The sequence below is a fragment of the Pleurodeles waltl genome, chromosome 7 (genome assembly GCF_031143425.1).
Source record: "Pleurodeles waltl isolate 20211129_DDA chromosome 7, aPleWal1.hap1.20221129, whole genome shotgun sequence".
NCBI lineage: Eukaryota > Metazoa > Chordata > Amphibia > Caudata > Salamandridae > Pleurodeles > Pleurodeles waltl.
This window is the reverse complement of record NC_090446.1, coordinates 1,057,942,777-1,057,967,017: the sequence shown is the minus strand read 5'-3', so window position 1 is coordinate 1,057,967,017 and position 24,241 is coordinate 1,057,942,777. Positions and strand designations below refer to the sequence as shown.

The 24,241-nt window shown below is 44.0% G+C and overlaps 1 protein-coding gene across 4 annotated transcripts in view; it reads left to right on the top strand.

Annotated features, from left to right (window-relative positions):
• The window catches only part of RHOT1 (ras homolog family member T1), a 394,200-nt gene extending 370,798 nt beyond the window's left edge, over positions 1-23,402 (top strand). For 3 of the 4 annotated variants that reach the window (XM_069199969.1, XM_069199971.1, XM_069199970.1), the window contains one exon: positions 22,319-23,402. In XM_069199969.1, coding sequence (XP_069056070.1) covers positions 22,319-22,436 — 118 coding nt within the window. In that variant the 3' untranslated portion in view covers positions 22,437-23,402. Of the gene's footprint in view, positions 1-16,605; positions 16,750-22,318 lie in introns of all 4 variants that reach the window. The other variant, XM_069199972.1, reaches the window with a different exon arrangement.
• The last annotated feature ends 839 nt before the right edge of the window (positions 23,403-24,241 follow it).

Here is a 24,241-nt window from a genome sequence, read left to right as displayed (position 1 = left end):
CAGGCATGATAGGCCCAGTATATACCTGCAATCACCCGTGTGCACCTTTGGGCAAGTCATCCCAGGCTCAGTACATACATTGAAACACCATTGTGCAAGTGTTCACATATAGGCTAGCCAGGCCAGGCTCAGTATATACATGGAAAACACCAATGTGCAAGTATGCACATATAACATGTAAAAACACCAATGTGCAAGGGTGCACATAGAGGCCGGCCAGGCTCCGTATATATATGAAAACACCAATGCACAAGTGTGCACATACTGGTAGGCATCACTTCCTAACTTATGTAGAGAGGGTGCGCATGCACTTTCACACTGTACTTACTGTGGGAAAGTGCCCCGGGCCCTTAATCCACTCAAACAGGATCAGCAAAACGTAGAAAAATAAAAAGAAGTTTGAGGAACCACCATCCTCGCATGTCAGGTCTAACAAAAATATACTGGGTTCTGGGAGAAAGTTTATTCTTTAAAGGGTCTAGTGATAGGTTCTTCCCTGACTAGTCTGTCTGCCCATCTCCATTGTGTGTAAGGGCCCTACAAATTCAGCTACCCAATTGTCATTATAGCAATTGTTGATTCTTATGACATCTTCATCCATAACAGGGCGATGCAATAAAAAAAGTCCTAATGTTTATGATTTACTAGTAAGTGCTAGTTGAATAATTTGTCTTTTTTCATTTCTTGAAATGTTTTACTTAATACTAATTACTGACAGTTGTCCTCCAGGTCAAATGCTAGAGATCTTGTATGAACTGGAAGCCGACAGAGAATCCTTCACAAGGTCCCATAAGTGGCAGAGTGCACAGGCCATTGACAAAAACATCAACCCTCTAAATTGGCTTGAAAACAGTGGCATACATGTGAGATGTATCTGGCTGTGAATGTTGTTTATTTAAGATGTCCCAAGAATCTTTTTTGGCCATTATACACAATCTCATTGGTCGTCTTCACATTATCACATTGTATCCTGTTAGGAGATCTTTGGTTCAATGCAATGTATATTCAGTTTTTGGGCTTATTATGCATCAGTAAGTTAGTCTCCAGAGATTGAGGATATTTTTCTAAAATACAGCCTTCCTAGTGGCCAATACATGCACAAATTACCATAGATTGTCTCAGCACTTAAATCAGACGTGCAGACTGGCACCATACATGCATGCACTGTTCTACATAACTTGTCCCCTGTCTGTATGTGCCCCAACAAGTTGCCTTTTTTCTTCCGAACATTTTGAATCTGCACCTCCTTCTCTCAGAGTGATTTCCTAATGTTTTGACCTTGCTGCAGTATTCTTTTTACCCTCATTCCTCATCTCGTTTCAGCTCAGTAGTTACGTCTTTAAACATGAGCATTCTGACACTGACGTTTTGCAGCAAACAGTGCTGCGAGGAATACTTAAATTAATCTTAACCACTGGCAGTCACTTGGGTATGCACTCCAGTCCATTTTTTTTCACCCACTAATCCTTGTGACTGTAGATAAAGACTATTTATGTGCAAATCAGTCTTAGCCCTCTCATACATGAAAAGTCGAGCTTGAATTGACAAAGTCCTCGCCAGACAGGGATACGAGCAACTTGAGTCCGGTTTTAATCTTCTTGGGCCTCATCAGTAAACTTCACTTAGCATCCCATGGCACATTGAGCATGTACCTGCATTTGAACAGACCAGTCACACTTTGGGTATCTACTGCACCAGACAACAAAGTAATGGATGGAATGCTTGAATTAGTCTAAGACACTCTGAATTTTACAGCAGCTGAATCATAGGTGCTTTATCCTGCCTTTGGAACAGTCATGCAGTGCGCACCTGTACACTCTGTGCTATCGTTGCCTGGAAGCAAACACTGCTACTGCTATTTGATATGTGATGGAGACTTCTAGTTGCAGATTCTTTTCCCTAGATTTTCCTCCAGGCATCAGTCTGGAACCGGAGATTTTTCTCGAGCAGTGCCTCTGTGCGCGGTTAGGTGATGTCAGCTCCGCATCCGTCGTTGGCGTCGTGTGTGCCGGAATGACGTCGCGGGACCTATATAGGTACCACCCTGGTTTGCTGACGTCAGTTCTTTTCTTTCCGTGCCAGCCTTGCACAGATCCAAAGAAGAGCTACCATTACAGTCACTTTTTGACGGGACTTTTCAACTTTTGTCGGTGCTTTTTTTTTTTTTTACACTCCTGGTACGTCGAGATGTCGTCACGGAAGACTGAGTTCAAGCCCTGGGACTCCTGTCATAGGATGATGTTCGTGACGGATCTGAATCTCGTGTGTTTGTGGTGATCTGAGCGCAATCACGACTCAAAGTCGAGCTCAGAGTGCCGGGCCATGAATCTGAGAGCTGGGGAAGGCACCCACTCTTCATCGTCCGACTGAAAGTCCTCGGGACGATCGGGTAAACATAAGAAGAGCCAGCGTTCTTTGACTCAACCCTGTTGGTCGGTTGACGTGACACAGGAAAAGGACCGTTGTTGCTCTAGGCCTGCGCCTGGGTCGGCTCCGTGCCTCCCAGAGTTTCTGGGAGCTGGAGCCACCCCTGCCCAACTTCCTGACTTCTATGAGGCCATTTGGGCCCTGGGGGTCAGCAGGGGCCACATTAGGTACTGCACCAGTGTTTTCGGCCCCGGAAGGCACCCAGAGATCCATTCCCGGATCCAAATCAGTGGCAGTTTTGCCATCTTGACCTTCCCCAACTAAGGTTCAGACATCGATGCTCCTGACGGCGTCTGTGCCCGCAGTCGGCGTCAACCCCAGCCTCATTGCCGACTTCGACACAGAACCGGACCAGAGTTTTGTGACTCCGAATCCGACTTCTGCAGGGACCATGCTCCCTACTTGGTATCCTGACCAACATTCTTATGAATTGGGGTACTGTGAGGATTGGGAAGAGTCGCTGGACCCTTCAGAATACCAGCTTGACGACCCTATGGACTGGCATACGGACCTGGGTGAAGCAGTGGTCTGGATACTTCCTCTGATGCTGGCATGCTTCCCCCCTACAGTGGCTAGGGAGGAGGGAGCGTCCTACTCCATGGTGGTGAGAAGAGTGGCCGAGGTCCTGCGCCTCGAGCTGCCTTCAGTGGCAGTCAAGATTAATATCCTGACTGACGTGCTTCAGCACAGGGCTTCCTTTTCAGAACCCCTTTTGGTCTTTAATGAAGCTCTCACTGATGTCCTGCTGGGGACTGTCGGAAAGTAGCATCTTTCTGACATGGTTCCTCCCCATTTTTTGGCTGGTGTCAGTGTATTTATACTGTAGTGCACTAGGATCCTGCTAATCGGGACCCCGTGCCTGTGCTCTCTCCTCTAAATTTGGTCGCTGGTGATCTTTTTCACCCCACAATTGGCATACTGGTGCACCCATGTAAGTCCCTAGTATATGGTACTAAGGTACCCAGGGCATTGGTACACCGGGGGACTCCCCTCGGCTGCAACATGTATTGTGCCACCAATGGGAGCCCATTTAAACTGTGTCTGCAGGCCTGCCATTACAGCCTGTGTGAAATGGTGCATGCACCTTTCACTTAAAATAGTAGGCTAGCCTTATACCCTGGTCACTGCACTTAAACACTGCAAGTCACCCCTCTGGTAGGCCCTTCAGCCCAAGGGCAGGGTGCATGTCACAAAGGGGACAGGGTCCCCCTGCATGAGCAGGGTACCCCTACAAACTCCAGACTCCATTCCCTGAGCTCTGTAAGTGCGGGGAAGCAATCTCAAGGAATATAATGAACACAGGTCAACACGAGTGGTCCATCTACATAATGGCTTTTCCAAACCTAGGCAGTCGCGGCTTACGGTGTTAGAGGGGGCGGGGCGGCGCACATGGAGGAACATTAATACAATTTTAAAAGAAAGTTACCTGGGCTGCCGCCTGGAGACCCGAGCAGCTCTTCACATCTGCCTGCAGGCACAGGCTCCCAGCCTGCCCTGCGGCCAATCCTGACACTGCTCAAGGCAGTGCAGGATTGGCTATGAGCACCCAGCCAGGTCGCTCCTTGGCAGACTAGGAGACTGTGCAGGCTCTCCCCAGCCCAGCAACTGTGTACACCGATTCCAATGCTAGTTGCATTATCCCATGTACTCTGGGGGTTCCTTAGAGGATTCCCTAGTTCTGCCTGTGCAGCCTTACGTGGTCTGGCTGCCAGCCCACGGTGTTGCCGACCACAGACACTTTTCTGCCCTCCTGCTGGTGAGCCTAACTCAGGCAGGGGAAGGCAGAACAAAGTATTTCCTGCAAGGGAGAGGTGTGACCACTTCTCCCTTTGAAATAGGTGTCTACGGGCTGGCGTGGGGTGGTCCATTAGCACCACCAGACTGATTTGAAGGGCACATTTGGTGTCCTCCTTTCATAATTAATTTTGCACCAGTGCAGGAACCCACGGTTCCCACTCTGGCGTGCAACCACGACAGGAAAGTAACCACCCCCATGTCCAGCTCCTCCCATAGGGAGGTACACAGAGCTCTGCCAGGTGGCCGGTTGATTGCGCCATCTTGGAAACAATGTGGCAGAGGCCCCTGGGAGCATATGACTGGTTAGGCCAGGTAGATGACATTCCTGACACCCTCTGATAGGTGGGTCACAGCAGAGTGTGACCAACTCTCTTTTAGGTTTACTTAAGGGCTCCCCCAAGGGTTTGGTCCTCATATTTGTCGAACAAGACTACACCAGGAACTCTCTGCAAGACTCTTCTGCTCCTGGCCTCCAGAACCGCTGCTGGTCTGCTTTGGAACTGAAACAAGACTGTACCCAGTTTGGAGGGCTCCCACTGCAACATTGTTTCTCCAGCTCCTGCAGGATTTCTGTAACATCATGGCTGTGCATCTTCCAGGGTCACAAGAACTCTTTGCATCCAAGAAGCAAGAAGGAATCTCCCTTAGAGTGGAGTCACTTCCTAGTATCTGTAGGCACCACAAGACAATGACGGCCGGCTGGTGGATCCTGCTGTCCCACAGACATCGAAAGGCTGTGCAACACAGGTGATGGTTCTGTGGTCCTCTTTGGGTTCCACTTGTCTTCCGATCCACTTGGGAGACTGTGGGGCCCCTGCTGCAGCCACTGGAATGGAACTCTTGTGCACCACGACTGTTGCACTTGCCAAGGCTTGTTTGCTCTTCCTCCAAGGAGATCTTCTGGCTCCAAGAAGCCCCATCCTCCAGCACTCTGCAACTCCAAGATCAGCTTCCACTCTGCAGTTTCTGCGACGTGGGACTCCTGTTTTGTTGTGATGTTGAGGCCTCCCTGCGACTCCCTGTGCCTGCTGTTATTGGGTCAACTTTGGGGGCTCCATCGACTCCGGCTGGCTAATTTTTCCTGCTGAAGGCCTGCGCTAACTCTCTTCCAAGGGTCGAAAACCTACAACTTCCCTTGCAACTACTATTTGCATTTGCCATGGCTTGTTGGTGGCCCTGCTGATAACTGACCCTCCTGCACTCCAGCGACCGATGTGGGACAGCTTGTGGGTGACTGCAAGGATCTCCTGCATCCCCCTGGGCTCCGCAAATGGATTTCTCCTTTACAGTCCTGCAAAAACATAACCTCCAAGAGGGTTAGCATTGCCCACCTGCATCGCCTGGACATCTCTGAGTGGGCTAGACAGTGTTGGAATCCACCTTTGGGTACCACCAACCTGGTTCACGGGTCGTGACAGCAGCTGAAAAACGGAGGCTTCCATTGACAAGAGTTGCAGACGCCACTTCACCCCTGGGCTCTTTGGTGTACGTACTTCGGTCCTCTGGATATCCATGGGTGGATGCACTCTCAAACCTTCTTGTGCCCACTGGTTTCCTCGGCGTCCACTGGGGAAGGGTCCTGAATCAGTAAAAATCAAACCACAACGGCCCTGTATTAGCCTATGGGACACCCAGTGCAATAACAACTCTGCACCCAGGTGCCTGTGGGATTAGTGTTCCTGCTGGTATTTTCTTACTCCCCCATCCCCTGGGATCCTAACACACTTACTTTGGTTGGGCACCTCCATTCTTATACCACTTTCTTAGTTTATGGTTTGGTCCCGCCATAAGCCCCATGTATTCCTATACTGTTTCTGATTGTTTCTAAGAGTATTTTTTTTGTGGATATATCTCCAAGTGGAGATATACCTATGTTAGTATAGTCTTTAGTGTTGTAATAAAGAAACCTTTAATTTTGCAACACCTGGTGTGGTTCTTTCTTGTGTATAGTTACTGATGGACTATTGTGGTATTGCAAGTGCTTTATACTCCTTTTAGATAAGCTTTAGCTGCTCACCACTGCTACCCCTAGAGAACTCTTGCTATCTGGCCACGTAAACGCTATCATTAAGGGTTGCATGGACTCAGTATAGGGTGCCACATCATACGTGTACACCATCAACTGAGCAAGCCTCTTACAGGGAGTTGGTCTGAACCCATCACAGGGGCTCCTAACAGGACAATCGCCCGCCACCATCGACCAGCTTCTAATGACCCAGTGTTCCTTATGCAACACCCAACCCCTAAGAGCTTTTTTATCCAAGCCTCCACGTTCCCAGGTGCATCGCCCTTCCGTACCCCTGGATAGTGAATCCAAGAGACTGGGTCAGCTTTGGAAGAAAATGCTTTCTTCCTCCGGTCTGGCATTGCGGTCCGTGAACACCGCATGCTTTTTGGGCTGTTACAGCCATACTTTATGGGTGTGTGGGTTTTGCAAATAGTCCAAAGGGGCTACTCCCTCCCCTTCATGACTACCCCTCCATCCATGCCACCATCCTACAATCTGTTGATGGAGGATCACCTGGCACTTCTCTGTGAAGAGGTTATGGCTCTCTTGGTCAAGGGAGCTGTAGTGAGGCTCCCTGTGCCAGAAATAAGTTGATTGTTATTCCTGCTGCTTTCGGGTGCCCAAAAAGGACAAGGGCCCCTGCCCTATCCTAGACCTCCGGTCCCTCAGTCTCATCCTCAAGAAGGAGAAGTTCAAAATGCTAACTCTGGCTCAGGTCCTATCTACCTTGAACCCAAAAGACCAGATGGTACTGTTGGACTTGTAGTACACATATTTTCATATTCCCATCCTGTGTGCCCACAGCCATTAATTGTGGTTCACGGTATGGCCACTAGCATTTTCAGTTTGCCCTGCTCCACTTTGGCCTTACCACTGCCTCTTGGGTGTTCACCAAAATGATGGCAGTGGTTGCAGCTCTTCTGCAGTTGCAGGTCAGGGGTTTCAGTCCTCCCCCCTACCACGACAACTGGCTGTTGAAGGCAGGCTCAACCCAGGTTGTCGCCTCTCACCTCCAGTCTACCGCAGACCTCCTACATTTGCTGGGATTCGCCAGGAACGTGCCAAAGTCACACCTGATTCCTTCTCAGACGCTCCCTTTCGTCTGAGTTGTTCTGGACACAGTGTAGTTTTGGGCCTGTCCTCCCGAGCAGCAAGCCCACCATATTCAGGCTATGATACTGATGTTTCAGCCTCTATCCTGGATTTAGGTGAGCATGACTCTGAGGCTGCTGGGGTTCATGGCCTCCTTCATCCTGCTCACCAGATCGGATATGCGGCTCTGTAGTGGAACCTGAAGTTCCAGTGGGCGCAGCATCAGGGGAGTCTCTCAGTCATGGTCCAGATCTCGGAGGGAGCTGCACAAGACCTGCAGTGGTGGCTCTTGAACTGTGATTGGGTCAGAGGCAGTTCCCTCTCCTTTTTCCTAACCAGATGTGACAGTAGTGACAGATGCGTCACTCCTCGGATGGGACGGCCATAAGGGAGAGGTGAAGATCAGACACGCCTGGTCTCTGGTGGAGTCAGGGCTCCATATCAATCGTTTGGAGCGCAGGGCAATCAGGCTAGCATTCCTTCCCTCTCTCAAAGGGAAAGTGGTGCAGGTGAACACAGACAACACCACTGCCATGTGGTACTGAAACATGCAGGGCAGGGTGGACCCTTTGTCAAGAGGCTCTGCGCCTCTGGACATGGTTGGAACATCAGGGCATTTCCAAGGTGGTTCAACACCTGGCGGGCTCTCTGAACACCAGGTGGAAAAACTCACCCGTCAATGCGTGGTCGATCACAAATGGCGTCACCATCCAGAGGTGGTGCAAGGTCTCTTTCAGCAGTGGGGAGAACCTTAGATCTGTTCTCCCCTGCAGAGAACGCTCTGCTGTTTTGCACGTTGGAGTTTCCAAGGTGGTACTCACTCGGCGATGCTTTTCATCTCGAGTGGAACTCAGGCCTCCTTTCCGCCAATACCACTTCTGCCCTGAGTTTTGAAGAAGATCAAGAACGACTGGGCCCAAGTAATTCTTGTGGCTCTGGACTGGGCATGAAGAGACTGGTGTCCTGAGCTATTGAGCATGGCCATCGATCCTTCGATCAGACTGCCCCTTCAGGAGGATCTTCTGTTTCAGAAGCAGGCGATGGTTCTCCAACTGAACCTGTCCGGACTCTGCCTTCTTGCGTGGAGATTGAGCGGTGACAGTTTTTGACCTTTCGACTGAAGTCTGTAACCTTGTCTTGGCACCCAGGCGTCTCTTCACCAAGTCTGTTGATCCCCCTCTCTGCCACTCTATCTGAGGTCCTCTTGTTTGTACTTTCTTCAGCCCAGCAGGGCTCTGCTTTGGGCACCCTCAAGGGTTTTTTGGCTGCCATCTCTGCTTTCCTGCGATTACCCATGTTTCCTCTTTCATCGTTCATAATTGCCCCAATGGGATTTGAACCTGGTTCTTACTTTTGTAATGTGTGCTCCATTCAAGCCATTTCATACCTGTCCGCTTAGGCTTCTGACTTTAAAAACAGCCTTCCTTATGGCCATCACTTTTGCCCGCTGGGTGATTGAGTTGCAGGCCCTTTCATCAAGCCACCCTTCCTTTCCATCTTTTCTGACAAGGTAGTGCTTCGTACCAGGGCTGCCTTTTTACAGAAAGTGGTCTTGCCTTTTCATGTAGGCCAATCCATCACCTTGCCTACTTTTTACACACACCCACATCCTTCTAAGGAAGAGGAGAGACTTCACCGCTTGGACCCAAAAAGTGCGTTGGCGGTCTACCCTGATCACACCAAAGCGTTCTGGGTGGATAATAACTCTTTGTGGGTTAAGTGGGTGCAAAGAAAGGTTGTGCAGTGCTGTGCGGGACCATCCCCAGATGGGCTGTTCTCTGCATTAAAATGTGCTACACATTGGCTAAGAAGCAACCCCCAGAGGGTTTGCGTGCTCCCTCTACCAGAGCGACAGCTGCAACCACTACAATAGCATGCGGAGTTCCAGTCCTGGGCATCTGTGAGGCAGCATCATGGGCATCATTGAACACGCTCACCAAACACTACTGCCTGGACAGTCAGGTCCGAAGGGAAAGGTATTTTTCCTGTTCGGTCCATCAGGACTTCCTAGTGTGATCTTGGTTCACAGGCCCACCTCTGGGGATGGTATTGCTGGTATCTATTCTAAGGTAAGGAATCTTCAACTAGAAGTCTCTATCAGATTAACAAGTCACTTACCTTTGGTAACATATTATGTGGTAGAGACATATTCTAGTTGCAGATTTCATACCGACCCACCCATCCTCCCCACTCTGCGAACTGGTTTCTGGGGGGCAGGGAATTCCCTTTCAGGGCAGTGGTCAGTGTTCTTCACAGCTCCCACTTCTGATGTGGAAAGTCATGAAAAGAAACTATGTCGGCACACTGGAGTGGCGTCTGTATAGGTCCCACAATATCATTTCTGCACACACGATGCCAGCGACGGATGCTGAGCTGACCGATGCCACCTAACGGCGCACAGGGGTACTGCTCTAGAAAAATCTCCTTATCGGGACTGACACCTGGGGGAAATTCTAAGGTAAGGAATCTACAACCAGAATATGTCTCTACCAGATAATGCGTTACCGAAAGTAAGTAACTTGTTCTTCAAGACCATACTTAGGTCTTTGCATAGATCATGACTCTAGTGGTGATTTCTTTGCAGTTGAACATGGTCCACTACTACACTTACCTAGTTACAGGCCTCTGCAGAGCAGTGACGAGAGAGTAAGCATATTCGGTTCTTCCCTCGTCCCTCAGTTCTCTGTACAACTTTTGGTTCTCAGTGAATTACCCCAGATCATCATCATTGATGCCATACCAGAAGATTCAGTTCACATGGGGGTTTGTGGCTCTCACTTGGCGAAGACATACTGTCTTCCATAACCATAAAGGGTAGCGGACATCAGCTAGATGGTGGATCACCTCCTGAGAAATTGAACTGTTTCAACCCATTGGTTTCATAGATTTATCCCACATAGGAGTGAACCCAATGCTCCTTGTCTGTTTTCTGTAACTACATTAAGTGGAACACTGGGACCAGCTAATGAGTAACCAACACTTACCCCATCCCAGTTATTCCAACCTTGCAGTGGTACTTAGGCGTATGCTTACAAACCTTTTACTGTGATGCCTCTTCTGTGCTATCAGTAGCTTGCAGTCGGAATAAGCTTGCCAAAGTACAGGATCCACAACACAAGCCTTAGCATGGACTTACAGGAATTACTTTTCCCCACCTTCTAGGTTCTGGAGCATCCAACAGTAAATGTTTATCACTTAACTGACCACAAAGAACACCCAGTAAGACTCCTACATTGGTGGTGGTCTGCATCCACGAAGGTGGCTTGATGTTGAATTTATGCCAGCAATATAAACATTCAGTATTTGTATTTATACTATCGCACACATATGATCTGAGTTTTTGAACCTTTTTAAATTCCATCCTTCATAAATGATGTTCTCGGTTCCCACTTTATCTTTACTTTTGTGCCCTGTCCACGGCAAAAGAAAATCTCAGATTAGTGCAATTCTATTTTCACCTGGACAGTGTTCTGCTGTAGTGTATGTCATCATATCATTATTATTTGCTCTGATATGTCCAAGTATTCTCCACATAAGTACCCTGAGAGAACTAGAAAGATCATCTTTCATACCTGGACAGCTATTTTTATTGCTAATGGTGATCAAAATAACTGTAAAGGTCAGTGTTCACAGCTGCATGAACTATTTGGTAGCCATTTGTGCCTCGCTTACCACAAAACTCCCACATAATTAAACTATTAAATCTAGCAACTTCTTAAAAAGTAAGCTGGTGTGGTGGGACTTGAAAAATAAAAAGGTTAACCACTAAGATCTCCAGTTGAGTAACTTAACAACTAGCATCACAAGGTCTGTGCTGGGCTTTGTTTCCATAAACAGGTGCAAATTTTTTTATTTTAGGTGTGTGTTTTCAATTTCTCATAGTTATTGCATATCTCTTTTTTTCTTACTGCGTTGCAGTAGTGTTACTCTGTAGTACGCCATATGTAGAAGGGTGCTTGAGACTTGAATTACCATTATCATTTTACATACTCAGTGGCAGTGTCCTAAATTCTTGCTCTGTTGGCCTATCAGAGGCGATTTTGACATGGGACCTTCTAGTAGAGCTAATTTTTTAGTTGTTGGTCTGAAAGGTGACTAATTCAGAACCAGCTTTGTAAGTGCAGCTCTCTCATCCTACAAACCTCTCAGAAGCATACAAATTCCTCAGTCCTGCCAGCCTTACAGTCATAGTACTGACATGGCTAGCTGCAAGTCTGTCTGTCTTTTAAAGGTGATCCTGATGGGTGACAGCATTGCTAACAACTTGCCTTAATGTCATCTTCTAGCCAGTCTGGATTTTTTAGCAAGCAGCACTCTGCAGGGAGGACACTTTTCAGCCCCAGGATCTGTACATCTGAAGTGTTGTTTATCCATAAACCTAAAGTGGCTGTTATTGTTACATTTGACGTGGGCTTACTTATTAGACATCTGGGTGGCTGCTGCCAAGCCCTAGCAACCTTTAAGAATTATGGTATGCAGATGCAATACGTGCAAGAAACAGAAAATATATTAGTGATGTAATGTCTTTAGTTATTTTGTTTCGCTAATAGTAGTTTTTTCTACCAGTTGTCTCTACTTTCTTTAACATGTTTAGCAATACATTTTTGTGCAGAATGTTTGCAGGTGCCTGCAGTATTTCCAAGCTCTCAATTTTTTTTTAGTGTTGGCAAGACTTAAAAAAATATATATATATGTTGAAGATGGTTTGTTTGCATTGAGATGTAAAAACCTGATTTTTATTCCAACTACAATCTCCAGGTTCGACCTCCTGATCAGGTTGGTTGTTACTAGCATTTAGTTGAATATAGTATTAGTTAAAATGTAAATGTAATGTTCTTCAAACAAAGCCTCAGTTCCATTTTAGATTATAGATACATAATCTCTCCAATGGATTCATAGTAAAAGGTGTTCCATATAAAGAGATACAGTTGCCAATCAGGCATGCTCTTTCCAGAGACACTTTGTAAAGGATTGCATGTGGCCTGCAGTTTTGTAGCCCATTGCCCTACAAATAGTCTTTAAACAAACATTGCCATTGAAGATTAACTATAATCTTAGACTACTGGATCTAAATGAATTCAGTCATACCTTTAAGTCCTTTGTAAATACAAGAATTGTAAAGCTCTTCACTGTAAGTAAGCCTGATCATAGTATACAGTGAAGGTCCCAAACACAAAAGCTGATCCCAAGGAATGTCATTAAATATTTAGTATACATTAAGAAGAACTAGCTCACAGAATTGTATTTGTATTAACAATGCCACATACTATTGGTCTACCATTTGTGTTGCAGATTTGAAATTACACCTTGATTACTTGTTATTCGGTAGATCAATTTTACATAAGTCTTATAACATTCAAGCAATATTTCATTTTAAAAATAAGTTCAAGCTCATTTGTTATATCATGAATCAAAGCCGAGTAACTTTTACTAAAATTGAATAAAGAGTCTAAGAGCTTTCTTACTCACTTTTTTCAAAATTATATATGACCAATTTCTCAGAAAAGTTAATGGCACTAAGAACATGCAAAGTGGGCCAACACTTCAAGGTTAGACTTTCACAATAAGAATGTGTTCATCATGATCACTTTGTAAGAAAAACAAATCTTAAGGGCCTGATTTATATCTTGGCGGTCCAACCACCATCGCACCACCTCGGTGGTTCCAGGTACTCCGTCAAGTTGATGGAGTACCACTCGCCATATTTAGATGTCAGCGGTTGGGAAACAAACCACTAAGGCAGCGGTTTCTCACTGCTGGCCGATTGTACTCCGTCACCATCAGGCTGGGGGTATTCTGCCAACCTGATTTAGATGTTCCAGCTGTACTGGCGGTGTAATGGGACGGGTTGGTGACTGAGGGGGAGGGTCCCCTTGGATAAGTTTGTAGATATAGGTGTGCTGTATACAATGTATGCAACTATCTATGTCTACACATATTCCAAACCCAAGGAAAACAAACAACATACTTAAATGTATGTTGACAGTCGTGTTGCGGTCACCGGTACAGTGTCACCTCTTTGTGTACAATTCCTATGTATTGCCACCTTCGTGTCTGGCGACAATGGGGTCGTGTCCTTCGGGGTGAAGTCTCAGCAGCATTGCCAGGGGTCCTCCAGTCCTGTACCTGTTGGGAAAAATAAAAAAAGGGAAAGAAGGTGGGTTTTCACCCCACATCTCCTTCAGTCTGCCAGCCTTGACTGGCAGGAAGACACGTCCAAATCAGCACGACGGTAACAGTGGCTGCTGTCTCGCCTCCAGCCACTGTTTCCCATCACGTTGTTGGTGCGGGTTACTTCAAAGGCTTCATACTCAAGGCTAGAGGTGAGATGAACAAGAGAAGACATCCATTTTTTAAGAAAATGCATAAGCAGTCTCCATTTACATGTACATTAAATCGAAAAGATCAATATAAAGAGAAATTAAATCCCAATTTTTGTGGTATAAGCAACAACTGATTGACAGTTTGACCTCTTGTTTAGGCAGAGTGGCAACTAACTTCTCCATTGTCGGAACGGTTTGTGTTTTCCTTGCTGATCTGGTGATTTGACCACAAAATCCTCCTCTTATCCCTTCAGTTATTTTGCCTTGCCTTTCTTTGGTGTGTACACATTCCTTCTGTTTAGGAGGTTTTGTTGATCTATAAAAAGATTTGAAACCTTTCACACATCCTGTTGTGTATTTGTTGAAGCTTCAGATTTGTATCTACATCATCAGAAACAAAAGATGTTTTATTACTTATTTAGAGAGCATTTCATTAATCTGTTTTTTTTTTTAACTTTAATGTCAGTTATCTAAACTGGTAGAGTCTTTTAAACCATATTTAAAAAAAAAAAATCAATTTCTAGTCCCTACGTTAAATTACTGATTTATTGACCAATCAAGTGGCTTTACACCCGTGAAGCTACATCAAATTTAACTCAAGTTTTGAACATACCTAAGGTACAGCTGTAGTCCACTCCTTATCTAAACTCCTCACCATGATCTTCAGAAAGTGGAGATGTTAACGTCTGCAGTCACTTAGTATATGCTCCCGTGATTTTGAAAGTGTTTTGCAGTGTATCTTCTCAAAACATTATAATATGTAATTTGCATATTTTGGTGAAGTGTAAGTTGTGCACATAGACTATTGCCATTGCTTAAAATAATCAAAATGCTAGAAGATGCAATAAAGTAATTTGGTTTTAAAGAGACATTTTAAGAATCGGCCATTTCCTCCACAACAGAGCTAAGTACAAATGTTCTGTTAAACGCTTTGTAGACATAAAGAGGGTGTTTGCATAGCCATACAGTTATACTTTCAAAGCGGTTACACGGTGTCAATGTGAAATCGAGTCTCTTGCCATGTAACCCTCATGTCGCTTTAGTTTTGCAAGTGACGGTTTTAGCTGTGTCACAAATCTAATGAAAGGTTTAGAGAGGGGCATTACAATAGGCTCTCTTCAGCAATTGGCTGAACACTTGCATTCATTCTGTGTTGACTTTTGCCATCATGCTGAGGTATATGACCCGTTCATTAGTCCACTTCGGAAGGTCACTGCTTTTGTTTGTTTTTCTATTTATCACGCTACAAAACTAGATTTCTTCAAACGTTTTGTGTGGTGCAGCAGGTTGCTGTTTTAGGAAAACATAATCTTTTCAGATTATGAGGCAGCAGTCCATATAAAATACATTTAGTTGTGGGCACGGGACAATCGGTCAGTCAACTTGTCTAACTTCACTGTGAGGGACGACATTCTGCTCTTTCACAAGGAGCACACTCTTAATAGTTCCCTTTAGTGCCTTGAGGGCAGTATGTGCTTTTTGACATCCCAAACATATTTTAACATTTCGCCATTTTATAAGATTCACGAGGTCCCAGCAGCTCCTGAACAATAAACTTTTACAAAAGCAGAAAGGCTGGCAGCCAGCTCCAGATCTTGTGGTTTTGCCAGTGCCTGTTCCCTTCATGCAAGTGCCATCAAAAAGTACTAGAGTTCACTTATCCTTGGTTAACTTGCAATCTGTTGAGCTTGCAATTTTGGAAATGTGGTTTTACTGAGTGTTTGTGATTTGTTATATTGCAACATGTCCGTAAAGCAGACTATTTACATGTCTTTTTTGACTTGAGTGTTTTTTGGCATCGAATACTGGACACATTTGAAAGCAGTAAGACAGTAGGTGAAGTGCAATCCACTTTTATTCTTCCACTTCCATCTGGAGGCCCGAGCAGCACTGTTGGCAGGGAATCTAATGTGCTCAGACCCAAGAGATTATGCCCACTACCTTGGAACTGGGATTGGCAGGAAATGCCGATACTTTAATTTATGTTAGTTCCTTAAATATATTTTTTAAAGTCCACATTCCAAAATTAACAGTAATCTGGCATTACATATTTGGCCGTATATTTGCCTGGGTGAGCATTAGTGCTTGTTTGTGTTTCCAGCCTGCCTGAAATATTGGCATCTGTGGCTCTGTGTATGTTCTCAGTTTTCCTATCGTGTCTGCCTGTGCATTCCCTCTTACAAAGCCAGACAGATTGCTTTCAGAAATGTTCCTTTTTATACCCCCTATACAGTGTTAAAACAGTTTTGGCAGCGATTGAGTGATGTTAAACTGCTTTATGCTGCTTTATCTTGAGTCCAGTCAGATGTCAAAAGAAAATATTTGTGGACTTGGTGGCTTCAGATTAGTTTTTTAATGTTTTCTTCTAAACATAAATATATTTTTATAATCCCTGGGCAGTGCATTAAGGTTAATTAGGTCATTTGTGCATAAAACGAATTTACTTTTAATTTTCTGGGACAAGGTGCCCGAGGCCGTGGATGCGTGCAGTTTCCATGATTGTAACCCAGAGAATGCATTCGCTCGCAAAATAGGTCGAGTTAGCTGAAAGGCTGCTCCAGCGTGGGTGAATAGCTCTGCAGCTCCTTATTGGCTTTTGGTGGACGTGGCGCCTCACTGAGATAGTGTGTCTAAACGGGAATTCTTGAGTTTGTGTTGCGTTCATGCTCAACTTGATCTTAGTGGGGTTAGTGCACTGCTTCTTTAATGATCTGCGGTCTTTAACAACGCAAGGAAGTACGTGAACACATACATATACAGTCAACGTTAGCAATTATTGATCAAATTCCAAATTAATGAACACTTCAAAATGTCCACTGATCGTACACGCTGTGTGTGAAACATGTCTTGTTAAAAGGATAAGGCCAGGATTTGAACGTGGGGGTGTAACTGGCAGAGTTTAATCGCCTGCTATTTTGAGCCATCATATGACCGGCATACTGTGCATGTGTACGAAAGGTTAAGGCCTGGTGTGGACGAACTGGGCGCCATGCTCTTGGCAGACGAGGAGAGCAGTATTACTCAACACGTACACGCCGTCCACCTCATGGAAGATTCTGTCTTCATGGAGTCCTCTCTTGAGCCACGTGTGCTAAACTACAGGTAACCGTCTTCAAAATTACATACAGTCACGATTGTTGACCATGTGAAAATAAAAACACCTTGGGCAATGATTAGAGTGGTGCCATTTTCAAAAAGATGTTTTGTGGTTTTGTATTCAAAAAGGTATCTTTAGCACTTTAAGCTGTTTATTTAATATTTTGTTTTCAATTATTTGTAAACATGGGTGTAAAGTCAATTATTTTGTTAGTTCAGCAGCAAGGTCGTTTTGCACCATAACCGAGACATTGAATGCTTCCCTACGGAAGTGAACACCTAGATTATGCAGCAAGCCTTCCTGCTAATCAAATTATATAGGAATATAAATTGGTTATAGCAGATTGTGTGCCGCGTAGAGCAGTACTGATGACACTCCGAGTCTTGTGAGCACTGATACTGTCTCTTTTGTAGATTTTGTAGTAACACACTGCATGTAGAGAGAGTATCATGTTTGTTTCTCTGTGCAGATAACCTACAAACCGTTGTGTGGGCACAAAAAAGCATTCTGCTTGTAAACTGTTGTCCTGCACCAAAAAAAAAAAAAATAGAGCAATGACATTAGAGTAACTTTGATCACATAGTGAGCTGTCTTACTTGAGTATGTTTTGGTGGCATTTAACTGGGCATGCCCACAAGGTGCTTTGAAAGCTTGGCACGCTGTAGCTTCTTTGTTCCTCCAACTCATATCCATTGCACTGTCTTTCGTGTCCTGGTATGAGCAATTGTTCGTCTCTACTTGCTGTTAATCGTTGTGTTTTCAATGTCTTGTGCTTGAATTGCTTTTCTGCATTGTTTATACCTGTAGACCAGGCACTTTCATAATTGTTATTGCTCTTGGAACAGTATTAGTCACTTGCTAATGACAAGTCTGTTTTCTAAATAGATCATACATGGAAAAAGATGTATGTAATAAACCTGGAAATAATAAACTAAACTCCAAGATCAAACTGCAGCAGTCGTCCGATCCACAGTTGACTAAGAACAGCATCCAAACAGAGCATTGTACGAAAATGTTAGTTAGCAAACCACCAGTCTACTTAAATGGTATTGTTCCTATCCTTATCAGTCATCATGTATTGTACTATCAACTCCGGTGCTCTTATAAATACTGTAGTAATTCTCGATTTATTAAAATCTGTCACCACTAAAACTGGGAGCTATTTTTTTCAACTTTGGAGCTCACAGTGAGGTTACAAGGTATGTTCATTTCTTAGTCCTTCTCCAACATCACCCTACGTTTTCCAGAATGTACCCAGATTCTGTAGGTTTTATTCAACTGCTCAGTAGACATGACCTAGAACCATTCTTTGGGGACTGCTAAAGTGAATAGATGGTTGCAGTACTGCCCCTGGATTGCTAGGCCCTGAGCAGATGTGTTTTTAAGTGAACACGTTCAGTTCAGTCAACACGTGCCCCAATCGTACAAAGCTCTCCTTATTATGGCTCACCTCTCGCTTAGTAAGAGGCCAAATAGGTTTGCTTCTGGGAATATAAACTTTAAGGTGAGCTCGGTGCACATGGTTATTTCAATAGGCAGCTACCATCATACTTGTTATGTTAGACTGAATTTTAATCTGACTTAGTAGTGTGAATGCGGATCCAGTTATACAAGGATTCTTACCACTTCACCAGGAATTAGATATCCGCTTCAGTTCTCTGATCTTGTGTGCTCTCCCCATCCTCGCAAGAGGCTTGGAAAGGGGGTGCTCAAGAAGCTTAACCATGAGTCCCTTGCCCTCCTCCGAATATATCGATACTGTTCTAGTTTACTATGCATCAACTTTTCTTTTTCCATTTTGCCCTCAACCTGCATGACACCTGCTTTCTCTTATGTGGTACCAATTTTCTGTGCTCTAGTACTTGTTTGGCAAATGTAGTACTCTTGTTATCTTTTCTCATTTTGTGCCATATTTCACCAAGTTCGGTAGTGCAAGAGCTTTATAGTAAATCATTTCTCATCTGTCTTTTGCAATTTTCGATATCGTGAGTTTTTCTTTCACTTTATGAAAAACCATTTGAGTATTCTGTAAAGTTACGAGATCTGCTTGTTTGGCAGCAATGCCTTTCCCCTACTCTCTTTATTGTGACTGCAGATTCCATTCTCTCCAAGAGGCCAGTGTTGATCTTTCGTACACAGTGCTTAATAGCAGCATCATTCCCTGTCGTGGTCCCAATTGCATGCTTAGGACTTCTTTACTTTACCGTAGGACTTCAAATTGAGGTGCAGATGTCCTCGAATCCACACGATAAAAGGTATTTTCTTCACAGGTGCTGAAGGCAGTACATTATGCCTTAAAAGCATAATTTTTCTCCTTATTATCAATAGTCAGGATACAGCCTTCAAAAGCCTCTATTCCAATCAGCCTCGTTGAAGCTTCACTAAAATAATCATGCACAACTTTAATGCGGAGAGAACTTCTAGTTTCTATGAGGGCCACGTGACTTGAGTGATTATGTCTCCTTGGAACTTCATTACAATTGGTGGTTCTTCTACGTGCACTTTAGGTTCTAAGATCTTCATTGAAGGGAAACCATTTCTTGAATCACTAATTATCATATGATTGAGGAGAAGCCTTTGCTTGTAGATATGTTTGCATACTTGACAGGGTCAAGATGGTAAGTGTCACAAGAGGCCTTGTAAATTGCACATTCTGTGCTACAAAAATGAGACATAGCCCACCTCTCAAAAGACTCTTTGTTCGGCAATATGTAAAACAGCTATGTATAGTTCTCCCTATACTTCTTACATACAGTACTATGGTTTGGAGTTTGAAAGCTGAACCTTGGTTCTGTGACCCCACTGTTTCGTTTGTTTGCTCCTGCACATCTCCGAACCACAAAAGAAGAGCTAATTACCCTTTAGTTATGTCAGTTGTCTCAATGATAGGATATCTTATGATTCACAATGCCATTTTCCTCCTCTGGCTTGACACTATAAGTACAGATGCCTGCCTTCAGTAGTAGTGGAACACTTGTTCAGGATTGTATGTACTAGATTTGCACTATAGGGGTACTCACAGGACACTCAAACCTCTCTAGCTTATTCTGACCCAGTGGGGTGCTGGCCCAACAAGTTGCTTTTTCCAGTGTGATATGAAAACGGGTCATCGGATTAAAGAGACCTGCTTATGCTCAATGCATAACTGCACTTTATGGCATTGCAGGGTAATAAAGACACATAAAGAAAGTAATAATTGTTTCAGTGTAGTATTTACTTCATTTAATGTGGCCCACATGTTTTTACCTACTTATGAGTAGGTAGAGTTTGTAGAAAAATATAATACATTTAGTAATTCCTAAAGTTTCTAACAATTTGTTTGTTGCATTCTGTTAGAAATGGGGTCTCTAGTTGTCAGTGGTTTGCACCCTGTCCAAGGAGGGACCCTCACTCTAATAAGGTTAAGGGAGTCGAACAGCTAAGATAACCCTTGCTCACCCACTTCATAGCGTGGCGCAAGCAGTCAGGCTTATCTCAGAAGCAATGTGTAAAGTATTTGTACACACACATGCACACACACACACACAGAGTAATACAGTGAAAACACCACAAAAGTACTCTATACAAGTTTGGAAAAATATTCATCTGAGTAAAATAAGACCAAACAACAAAAATCCAACATCTTCAAGCCAAGACACAACTTTTAAAGATTAAATCTCAGTAAAGCACTTGAAAACACAGTAGCTCCAACTGGGGCTGTTATGACATCTTGATGGAGACATTCCCAACAGGCCGACTCCACTCGTGAGGGAGTGCGGGCCAGTCACATAGTCACACAGCCCCAGGTACAGTACCTTGGAAAACGAGGAAACAAAGACATTGCATGGAGTCGGGAAGGTGAGGCATCACTGGAGCCGGTGCAGCATTGGTTCCTTACTGCTACTGGGCAGGTACAGCTTTGGTTCCTTAGTGCTAGGCAGGGAAGGTGAGGCGTCAGTTCTTTATGGTTGCAAGGGAATTGATGTGGCGTCAGTGGCGTTTCTTCTTGGTTACACCAGAACTCACTCCCAAGGGCCCAGGAACTGGATTTGGCACACCTGGTGAGTCAGGACTCTCCGCAAGAGAGCCTAGATGCTGGCAGATTGTCTTTGATGCCCCTCATACCTCTAATAGGAGGCAAGCTCAGTCCAATCCCTTAGAGAACCTTTGGAAGCAGGATGTAGAAAGCAAAGTCCAGTCCTTTCACTCCCAGGACAGAAGGAGTAGGCCAGCACAGCAAAGCAACAGGCAGAGTGGCGGTCCCTCCTACAGCATCTAGCTGTTGTTCCTGGCAGAATGTCCTCAGTCCAGAAGTGTTCTAAAGTTGTGGTCTTAGAGGTCTAGTACTTAAACCAATTTCTGACTTTTGAAGTGGGCAAAATTCAAAGGAAAAACTTTGTAGTGCACAAGCCCGTGCCTTTCCTGCACTGGCCCCAGACACACTTCTGGGTGTTAGAGAGTGCTTTGTGTAAGGACGGGCACAACCCTATTCAGGTGCAAGTGTCAGCTCCTCCCACCACTCTAGCCCAGGAAGACCAATCAGGATATGCAGGGCACACCTCGGCTCCCTTTGTGTGACTGGCTAGAGTGAATTCACAAACAGCCCAACTGTCTTCCTGACACAAATGTGTATTCCACAGCCAGGCAGAAGCACAGAATGGTTATGCCGGAAAATGCCCACTTTCTAAAAGTGGCCTTTTCAAACTAACAATTTAAAAAACAACTTCACCAAAAGATGTATTCTTAAATTGTGAATTCAGAGACCCCAAACTACACATCTCTAGCTGCTCCCAAGGGGAACTTACACTTCAAAGATATTTCTAGGGAATCCCCATGTTAACGTAAGTCAGAGATAGGCCTTACAATAGTGGAAAAACAAATTTAGCAGCATTTCACTATCAGGATATGTAAAATGCACCAGTACATGTCCTACATTTTAAATACACTGCACCCTGCCTGGGGGGCTGCCTTGGGCCTACCTTAGGGATGACTTACATATAGTGAAAGGGAAGGTTTGGGCCTGGCAAGTGGGTGCACTTGCCAGGTTGAACTGGCAGTTAAAACTGCACACACATACACTGCAGTGGCAGGTCTGAGATATGTTTGCACTGCTACTCATAGGTAGCACAGTCAGTGCTGCAGGCCCACTAGTAGCATTTGATATACAGGCTCTGGGCACATGTGGTGCAGTATACTAAGGACTTACAAGTAAATCAAACATGCCAATCATGGGTAAACCAAACACCCATACATTGTAGACAGAGAGCACTTGCACTTTAGCATTGGTGGAAAAGTGCCCTGAGTCCTAAAGCCAGCAAAAACGAAATTCAGCACTGGATCAAAAAATCAGGACATCAGAAGCCAAAAAGACGGGGGAAACCACGGCAAGAGCTACAGGTCTAACACATTCTCATGTCATCAGTTTGTGAGAGCAATTGGGGTGAAATTGCCTATGACCTGACTGATCCTCAGAAATGGGATAAGTGTGGCTAATATGACACGTTTAGCAAGTGTAATACTGTTCTAATGGTTTTGTTATGTTTTGGAAAGAATAAAACATTATGACGATAAACTAATTTTTATTTTTTATTTTAGGCACGTGACTCAAACAGATCTGAAAAGTTCTACATTTTGGCTTCGAGCAAGTTTTGGTGCTACCGTCTTTGCAGTGTTGGGCTTTGCCATGTACAAAGCCTTGTTAAAGCAACGATGATTTAAAATCACATTGTCTCACCAAAATGAACAAAAAACGTTTACGTGCGTTTGAAATGCTTTAATGCGTGCTGCAGATGTTCATGTATTTATATATGCAGACTTCGTTGTTATTTGTAATTCTCATTGCAAAGGGTTTTAAACAGTAGCTTATTTTGACAGTATTGGACCAGGTGTTTAGAAGGTCGCCACCTACAACGGCCGGTCTACTGAGGCCAAAGGAGACTTTATTGTAAATAATGTATATATACAAGAAATTGAAAATTCCCTCCGAAAAAGAAAGACCATTTTCTTCATAAATGTTGGAAGCTATGCTGTAATTTTCCGGATATATTTGCTAGTGATTTTCAGGTACACATGTTCAAATGCAACCATTTAATTTATTTGGGACGCTTTCAGGGAATATGTCAGTGGACTTACTGTCATTCTGTTATTTACCAGCAGCATTACATTTAGTTTAGCCTCTGATTTATTTTTCACAGAATATCAACGGTGAAAAAGTGACCATGATGATTTAATAAACATATATAAATTATACCTCTTGTGTTTAATTGCATCCAAAGCCCTAAGATTGTTCGCCTATAAAAGGAAAGGAAATTAGATTGTCATTCTCTGTTGTTTTGATTTTATTGCGTTTTGTATTTTATAACAAAGTTTGTCAAGTAGAAATTAGTTTATAAATGTTTATATTTCAGAAAGGTCACTGTTTTATTTCTCACCTCTTTATTCCTCCCCTTTGAATATCAGTAAGTGACAAATTTAGGATACAGTGCATTATTTCATGATCACACACGTTTCATGTGTCACAAGATGCAATATGTTATACGTCTAGATAGTTGAGATTATAGGTAGCACTTTTTTAATGATAAAAATAAATATAATGAATTTAAATTCTCATGATAAACATATATTTTTCATCACCGATCTTTTCAAGTATTTCAATAAATAACTGTACTGTGTTCATTGACTCGACTTCAAGTGTGTTTGTTTAATGCATCTGTTTTTTTTAATGTCATACTTCATCACAGATCTGTTAAAAAAAATAAAAAAAACACCCTCTGATTAGTCCATATGTCTGTTGCAGCTTTTCAGCTGCTTTGTGGCGTAGTCAGTCATCATAATCAGCTTTTTGTTCGCCTGTAGTTCGTTAGTGTAACAGAGGGGGGTGCAGATGCTTGTTCAGCCTCTTCTGTAACATGGATCATGGGAGAGCTAAATGTGCACCCGCACTATCCAAAGGTGGATGCCCTCGTTTGTAAGGGCCTCAAACTGAAGTATACATAAAAGTGATGGTTGGAATGCTTGAAGTAATCTCAGCCACTGGTAACTATCTGGGACGCATCCCCCGTCCATCGTATTTGCACACCATACCACCTCAGTTTGGACCCAACCCTATCGAAATTAGTCTTGACCCTACTTCAGTGGGACATTCAAACCCGAACTGCCAGACCAGGTCCTCAATGATCTGAAAGAAAAGCATCCCAGGACCAGTTTCAACATAAATAAGGCTCATAAGCCAGATATAACCTGGTTGCAGTGGCACAGTGTGCACGTAACCCACGTCTGGGGATTCCTGTCACACTTGGGGCATAAAAAAAGCAAGGTGATTGGTGGAATGCAACTTAACATCACACCTTTTACCACACTGCTGAAGTAACCATCCTATGATCCTTAAAAAACAGGCACATTTGATCAGTGTTGAATTAGCCATGTGACTGCTCTAAGCGTAAGCAGTATTGTGACAGAAGAATTGCTACAAACTTTAATTGATGATAATGACGTCTTTGTCTGAGGGCAAAGCACATT